At 37.3% G+C, this 8499-nt stretch overlaps 1 protein-coding gene across 1 annotated transcript; it reads right to left on the bottom strand.

The window, feature by feature from the left end:
* Positions 1-5336: 5336 nt before the first annotated feature.
* LOC118829887 (neurexin-3-beta) lies at positions 5337-7200 on the bottom strand. The gene is made up of 2 exons (XM_036736725.1): positions 7170-7200; positions 5337-6265 (listed from the first exon to the last, which is right to left on the bottom strand). Exons 1-2 carry the CDS (start codon positions 7198-7200, stop codon positions 5337-5339), a joined length of 960 nt encoding a protein of 319 aa, XP_036592620.1.
* Between the last annotated feature and the right edge of the window lie 1299 nt (positions 7201-8499).

Raw genomic sequence — 8499 nt, 5'->3', positions numbered from 1 at the left:
GAACTTTGCAAACCTTAAAAAATGCTGTGCAATGATAACTATTATTATTAGTTTTGAACTGATAATAGCTCCCTATTTCCTAGCACAGAAAGTTTTAGGGTATCTTCCTTGCTTTTAAGACCTTCCATAATTAGATCCTACCCTAAATATTATACTTCTACTGGTCCCCCGAATCTTCTGATCTAACTAGGCTGGATAATTTGCTGTTCCCCAAAATATTCCATACCAATCCTGGTTCTTGGATTTATGTTGCTCCCTTTAGCACAAAATGATCCATACTCTAGCTTGTTGTTCTTATCCTTTGTTCTTGAAGAGGACCATGGCTTCAGGAAGGTGATATAGTGACTGGAAAGTGAATTGGATTTAGGGGAGGGAAGGTTGTGCAAAATCACCAGCCTCATTTTCCCCTCCAGAGCCATCTGGGTCCAGTGGCAAAATATAAATCAGAATTACCAGAGATGGTCCTGAATGCAGAGGGAGACCTTGGCCTTTTTAAGGCAAGGTCTTTAATAGTCCTCAATTTGACTGAGGCAACACCCATTCAGTGATTAAGGTTAGGTAACAAATGAGGCAAAGAATGGCCTCTTTTACCTAAACAAAAAAAAATCTGGCAGGGGAAGCATCTCAGGATTTTTTGCTGAAACAGAAACATTTGCTATTTATATTCACTCTGAGCCAATCAGGCCCAAAACAATGACCAAGTGGGGCTTGTCCTGGGACCTATTGTTGGTGAAACAATGAGAACCAAGAGTGAATTGGGGTTAAGGTGTGGTCCTTAAAAAGAAAGCTAGATTGTAAACCCCAAGATATCTTTTGAAGTTTCCATGATCAAAATTTACATTCCTTTGGGCAGAGCACCTGCAGATAAGGGTATGATATCCTATGTGGATAGAGAGAGAGGAAGGAGGACACAATTCAATCACTAAGGAAGGCTACAGGGGTAGATTGAGTCTTGTGTTCTCCCTGAAACCATTTCTCCTCTCTTAATTCTTCTTGATATTTGTACTATATCAGCTTATTTCTTGATACTATATTGCTGTGGGTTGCTCTCTAATTATATTATACTTCTCCAATGAGGTTGTAGAATCTTTGAAGGCAGGGATTACATCTTCAACTTCTCACCTTTCCCCACAGAGTCTAGCAGGAACTCAGCAAATACCTTTCAGTTGATACATTTCACTCTGAAGAAAAGAGACATATTTTGAAGGTTCAAGATGTTGTGTAGACTAGGGCAAACTTTTTGTTTGAAAGATCATCTACTCACCAAACCTAGAACTGATATGATTATAAATGGATGTGTTTATACCACTTGAGGATCATAGAAAGTTAGAGATGGAAGAGATCTTAGAGAATTTATTATTCAACCATCTTTCAGCAAAAAGAATATGTTCAGTAGTTCCACTAACCCTTTCATTAGAGGCTTCTAATCAGAAGAGGTCTAGTTTAGTCCATTATACCTAGTAATCCCAATGTAGGCTGGAGATTTATTTGTGTTGATCTATTTGTTTAGTGCCAGGAGCTACGCCTTGACAACAATGACTTATTTTGGCATTTTAAAAGGTATAAATGACAACAACAAAATACTATTTAGTTCAATGTCTATGTAAGAAGGATCAAAGATAGACTTCTCTGAACATCATTTGGCTTCATCAATTACCATCATTACTCTCTTTTTGAAACAGTGCATAGTATATAATTCATTGGTGGCATCTGGAATATTTTAGCAGCCTAGGGGGCAGCACTACTGGCTACTCAGTAAGTTCAAAATGCAATGTCTTTTGGTTTGGGGTCCAAATTACTTTGTATGCATAGCCACAGACCCTTTCCTCACATAGGCAATATCTAAGATGCACTTAGAGTCCATGAAAAAGTTCATATGGCTTTTAGGATGCTTGCTGAAAGTGAAGTAGTTGCCCACAAAAAGAGAAAAACTTGGTACAGCAAAACTTGTTTTATTCATTAGTCAACTAGAACTAGAGTATTTCTTTATGATTATCAGACAGAACTAGATGATGTCCACAGTGAAGGTCCTCTGGTGTTCTGAAATGCCCTTTGAATAAAGAGATATCAGTATTATATAGTTCATGGGATCCTAGATTTAGAGGTCATTTAATCTACCTTCTTCATTTTTTAGTTGGGGAAAATGAGACCCAGATAAATGAGTGACTTTACCCAAAGTAGCACAGGTGACAAATGGCAGAGATTAGAGATTAGATTTGAACTCAGGTTCTAAAACTTCAAATGAAATGCTTTTTTCTAGAAACACTGCATTGTACTTCTTTAAACCTTTCTCATCCATGTGTAGTTTAGGGATGATCATTTCCCAAGATTCCTTAGGATAATGTAGAATCATGGTGTGTTAATCACTTCAGTTCCCTGAATCTACCAGAAAACCCCGCTACCCAATAACATAGTTTATCATACCTCATACCTAGAAAGGCTTTCTTGTTGGTTAACATGAGCTGGGCATGTTCTTTCTTGATTAAAAATCATTCATGCTTTTTTCATATTCCTCAAGAAGCTATTCTGGAATTTTAACTTTTCCCTTCTGAATTTATAATGAAACTCTCACTCCTCTTGCTACTACTTTGTCATCTAGCTGTCTAGACTGTAATGTTTCAACTGATGGATAATTATTATTTTTCACCATAATTAATCTGCTTTTAGTAAGTTTATGTAAGTAGCTAGTGACTGATTAGATTATCTGGCATCATGTTCACGGGTGCTTTCTGAACATTCATTCAGTTTTCATCCTTTCCCATTTGTAAGTCCTTCCCCTTTCCCCATCAAATTTTTTGAAATAAAAATACAACCACTTCCAGGGCTTTGGGAAGAACATTTTATTGCTAAGCATATCCTTGAACAAAAATGCAAACATGAAAAAAAGAAAAGAGGAAAAGGAAGAAGAAAAAAAAGCAGTAACATCACAACAACATAAAAGAAATTCCTTAAGGTTCTGTCCATAAAACAGGGATATGGTAGAAGCCCACATACAGGATGCACATGTTTCCAAAAAATTGTACAAATAGAAACTTACACAAAAAAAGAACAGAACAAAGATTGTGTTTACTCAAAAAGAAAAAAAAATCAAATGGAAAAGAAATCAGGAAAATCATTTCACAAGACTCCAAGACTCCAAGAACAGCAATCTTTTACAGACATCAAGATATAATCAATTTGATATAGGTTGGGCCATTTAAGTTGCTTAAAACTGTGCTTTCATACATTTTTAACCTTTCTTTAAAAATCTTAAACAAAAAAAAATCCAAAAGAATCCCCAAACACTTACATCGAAATGATCAGATAACCAGGAACGCCTCTTTCCATACACATCAGGGAAGGCTATCTTCATTTTAGAATGCTTTTTTTTTTGTTCCTGGGTATTTCTTCAAAGTCAAATATTCATGCAACTTACAAACACCAGCAAGAATAGATTTCTAAATCTAAACAGCTGATTGGTTTTCATCTGTACACAAAGAAAATGTATATTTCTGATATTCCAGAGTCTTCATTTTGTTTTTGTCATTGTGTGTTGTTATGTTTGTGTTTTTTCTCTTGCTTTTTGTATGCAATAGCCATGGCCACACAACCAATTTTTTTTTCTATACATTAAGTTACCCCCTTTCAAAAAACAAACAAAAAAAATTAAAATTTAAAAAAAAGAAACAAATGGAAACCAAAAGAAAAGTTAAACCTTAAAGCAGTATGTACATAGGTGGCTATCTAAGAAATTACACAAGCAAAAAAAATTAGCAAAAGATGTAAACAGAATCTGAGATTTTTTTTTCTTTTGACACAGGTGACTGTGACAAAACTAAAACTCATGTTGTCTTCACATTTTTAAGGTTTACTTTTGTTGTTTTGTTATTTTCTTTTTAAAACAACATTTTCATTCTACTTCAAGACTTTTAACAGATTTTCCGTTCCAGTCGTCCCATCAAACATACCATGATAAATATATCTGTATATATATTTATATATATTATACTATTAAATTCCTTTGTGTGTGTCACAGCAGCTTTATTCATTCATTTATTTTTTTTTATAAAAGAGAGGGTGGGAGGGAATGGGCAAATGGAAGGACAGAGTTGTTCGTAAGTGTCAAGCTACAAAATTAAAATTACATATGAAAAACATTATGTTGGAAAAAAAAAAACTATGCATTTTGTACTCTTTCATGATGTGTTTGGCTTGTGTGACCTTTTGTTATTCTGTCACAAGTTGAACTCCCATATTGTCTGTTTTGATTATTTAACTGGTTTTTTTAAAAGTTTTTTTTCTTTTCTTTTAATTTTTGCATGCATTGCAATCATTCATGGAACCAGGCTCCCTCCCCCCCACTTCCCCAGGAAAGGCTCATTTTAGTTTGTGGGTTGTTTCAGCTCCCAATAGCTGACCTTTTTCCCCTTTACCACAATTTGACTGTGCTAATGCATTTGAACGGTATTGTCAATAAAGCCAATAGCCCTGATGAAACGAGACCTAAACCCATGGGTTCAAAGAGTTTGGTCTGCAAATACTGGAGTCAGATCCTAGGGTACCTACTTTAAACCTCACATCATCATCTCATGCATTTGCTGCATTTCCAGCAAAGCATCTTACTGAAAACAAACAATTGATTGATTCTAGACACACCACAAGCTGATATGTAGAGTGAACACCATGTATAGTTTTTGAGTTCATATATGGTAATAGTCTCTCACTTTTTTTTCTGAATTTTTTCTTGTCAACTCATGTCCAGTCTTAGTCTCAAAAAAATAAACAAAAACCCAAAAGCCACTTTTTCCCCTCAGATCTCGAAAAGTTACACACATACTGGCTGAGGCCAGGTCAGTTTGCGGATGTAGGTTTTTTTTAAATCTTTTTTTCTCCTTTTTTTTTAAATAATAAAACTGAAAAATCATTGATACAGTCAAGGGTCACAAACATCATTAGGGACTCACTTGGAGTTATGAAACAAGTAAGCCATGAAGTCTTCTACCTTTTGTCCAAAGGTCCACAAAAGAGATGGAAACTTCAATGTCCAGCTAAAGTGGTGGAGCTATCTGTCTGCTCCAGAGCGCTAAGTATGCTTTATGATACAGTAGGGCAGACTTCTCTGTCTCCAGGTCATGACTGATACATAACAGCCATGTCTGAAAATAAATATATATATATATACACATATATATCTTTGTGTGTGTTGTTTTTTTTTCTCCCACCAACTGTAGCTCCCAATCTCATTATAGGTATAACAGTTCTTATAGCTGTTAAATCTTGTTTTTTTTTAAAGTATTTATGTATTTATATATAAATAATTCTGTTTTTAATTCTTTTTTATTTTTATTTTTTAAATTTTACACATAATACTCTTTGTCCTTGTTTTTCTGTTTCTTATGGCCACTCTTTGAGCTCTGCTGCTTCTCCTTGACCAGCATGCCGTTGCTCTGGGCAGAGTTGCTGATGTAGTTCCGCGTCTCATCCACCTGATAGGACCCCTCGTCCCTGTTCCTGTACTTGTACATGGCATACAGGAGGATCAAGATGCAGAGAGCGGCAGCAGCCACAATGCCGACGACCATCCCTGTTGTACTGCTCGACTCCCGGATCACCTCTGAGGCCCCCGGAACCCGTCTGATTCCTGGCTCTGTGGGGTTTGCTGTGGGCACATTACGGAACATGGGGGAAGTAATTAGTGGGCTCTTCAGCTTTGTGCTGTCTAGCTCATAGGCAGTGGGCAACGGAAGCAACACTATATCAGGCTGGGGTTTGAGCTCACGGTTATTCATTTTGCCAGCTGGCAATTTGGGCACCATCCCAGACGAGGAGGAAGCTGTGGAGCGGATCAGCTCAGGGGACAAAGATGTGGTAGTAGTAGTCCTACCAGTTTCGGAGACTTTGTTAGGTCTAAAGTTCTTGGATTCCCACTTGGGCGCATGTGCTTTGTAGCCACCTTCGAAGACTGAAGTGGAAAGACTCTTATCTGTTACCAAGGAGAAGGTGGTGTAAAAATCTTCATCATCAGTAGGGGGCAGGTTAGAGTCAAAGGTTTCCCCTGAGCCATACCCAGATATCACCAAGCCATCATCATCACAACCATCGCTGCCTTGGTCCGACAAGCAAGGTAACCCCGCCTCAGAGGTCATGGACAGGGAATCTTTGGTGGTCTCAATAATGGTGAGGAGGGGGCGAAAGGTAGGGGGGAGTGTAATGAAAGGTGCACGAGTAGCAATAGGAGGGGGATTTAAAGGGTCTTCTACAAGTAGAGGGATAACTAATTCACCTCCTGGGATGGAAAGAAAAACAAAAACAAAAGATTAGTATATCGTCAAATACGGCCCATCCTTACTTTCAATGAATTTAGCCTAAATGGGGGGCAGGCACCTATGTTATAAAGAAGTAACATAGATCCTTCCCCTGGAGCTGTTAAGCCATCCCAAGCATATTTATAGTCTCCCAAAGCCTCTTGCAACCATAACCTGAAATTCCTTGGGGGAAGGGGATGATAGCCTTTGAAGATACTCTCAAACAACTACTTAGAATTCACATGTACCTTTCTAAATACAGATGAGATGGTAACATTATTGAATTACAGTTTTATGAACATCTGCTAGAGGTCAACAGGGTAACGTCTTAAAGATGTGATTTTTCTAAAAAGTTCCCTTAGATGGCTATATCATCTATTATCTTTTTTGTTTTTGCTTCCTTTTTTCTTTATTCTTTTTCCTTACTCTTTCTTTTCTCCTCACTCTTGCAAAGATTATAGCTGGAAAGTGTTTTACAATTTACAAAATGTGGTCACATACAAAATGTCATTTGAACAACATGGCAATCCTGTGAGATGAACAGGTTTTATTAACCCCATTTCACAGATGGAGAAAGTAAGTCACAGCATAGATAAGTAACTTAGGGTAGTAGATTAGAAACAGGATGGATCTCTAAGGTTATGTTGTTCAACTGATTTTACAGATGAGGAAATCGAGGCTTATGGAGTTCAAGTAACATTTCCAAGGTCACATACGCTGTAAGTGATAGCGATGCATTTCAATCTCAGGTCCTCTGACTCCAAATTCTCAAATCTTCCCACTGCACCACATTTCCTCCTGTACAAAGTTACAGCTAATAAACAGCAGAACTGACACTAGCCAGGAAATGATTTGAGCCTCAGTTGACTCCTTTGTCCAGCATACCACGTGCTTTTTCACTCTTGTCGGGGGCCATGTTCCCAATACAACAATGCCTAGTTGTTGGAACCATGCATGGAATGGGTCTTTATTTAATATATACATTTTCTTTCCCCAGTCCTTTATCTTCAAATTTCCTTTATTTATCTGCATGCATCCTCTTGCACAGATATACTGGGAGATAGTTGAAGGCTGTGGTTTGTGTCATGTGAATTTCTTCCTTGAAATTCTAGAAATCAACTGTCAAATAGCTACACTCTGCTTTTGCTAGATAACTACATAGTCTTCTTTGCTTACATGCTGGGTAAGTGATTTATTGCATTTTTCATAGTGGATTTTTTTTAAAAATACCTACTGCATTTCATTTTGGGTCTATTGGAAACTGAGGATTTTAGAATTTGAAAGGAGAGTACTTTAAATAAAAGAGTTTTACACACAATAGGAACATAATAAATATGTATTGGTTGTTATTTTCCTTCTACCTTGGAGTTAAAGACACCATTTTTTGCCTTTTTAAGAATGAATCAAATTTTTCTCTTCATAAATGTACCTTTCCACTGTACTTTTAACAGATACATTTCATAGAAACATCTTCATAACCCATTCATTCTTGAGGTCAGGAGGTATTTTTTCATTTTGTTTATATCCCCACTATCTTCTGTGGTTCTTTGTACATAGTAGGAGCTTAATAATTAAATGCGTGATATTCTTCTTAAAAATTTAATTCTATCCCCTGGTCATTTTGAATGAACCTTTTGGTGTTATGCATGCACCAGTGTCAGCTCTTAGCTATGTCCTAGGGATAAAATCAAGAAGTGAAATAATATTCTGTCTCCCAGAAGGGAGAATTTAATTGTCATGATAGTTGATTTAAATGGCAGTTCAATAGATCTACGTCAGCAGTACCCATGAGCTCAGCTTGGCTTTAGCTGAGGTAAACTCCAACCCATGGTTCGTAAGTTCTTAGCAGAGAAGACTCCAATTCAGGCCAGAAGCTCTGGGGATCACTCAGAAATGGCAAAGCTCAGCCTTAGAGGGATCCTCTTGAAGAGTCTAATTTACAAACTAGAATCCTAGGGAATATGTAGGACTGTAAACCCCAACTATTTAACTCCCTTCCAACTTCTGAGATATCCCTAAGCCAACAGAACTGGATGGGAATTGAACGGACTTTAGGGATATCAAGGAAGGGCATCTTAAAACCCAGTGTCAATGCCCTCACCAAGCTGTGGGGTTTGTACTTAGCTAGGAATTATTTGATGGATATTGGGTTATCCCAACAGGCCTAAGCAGCATGATTTAGTAGAATGCATGCCAGACTTGGAATCAGGAGGGA

This window comes from Trichosurus vulpecula, chromosome 8, assembly GCF_011100635.1.
Source record: "Trichosurus vulpecula isolate mTriVul1 chromosome 8, mTriVul1.pri, whole genome shotgun sequence".
Taxonomy (NCBI): Eukaryota; Metazoa; Chordata; class Mammalia; order Diprotodontia; family Phalangeridae; genus Trichosurus; species Trichosurus vulpecula.
The sequence above is the reverse complement of the archived record's forward strand: the minus strand, read 5'-3'. Positions and strand labels throughout refer to the sequence as shown.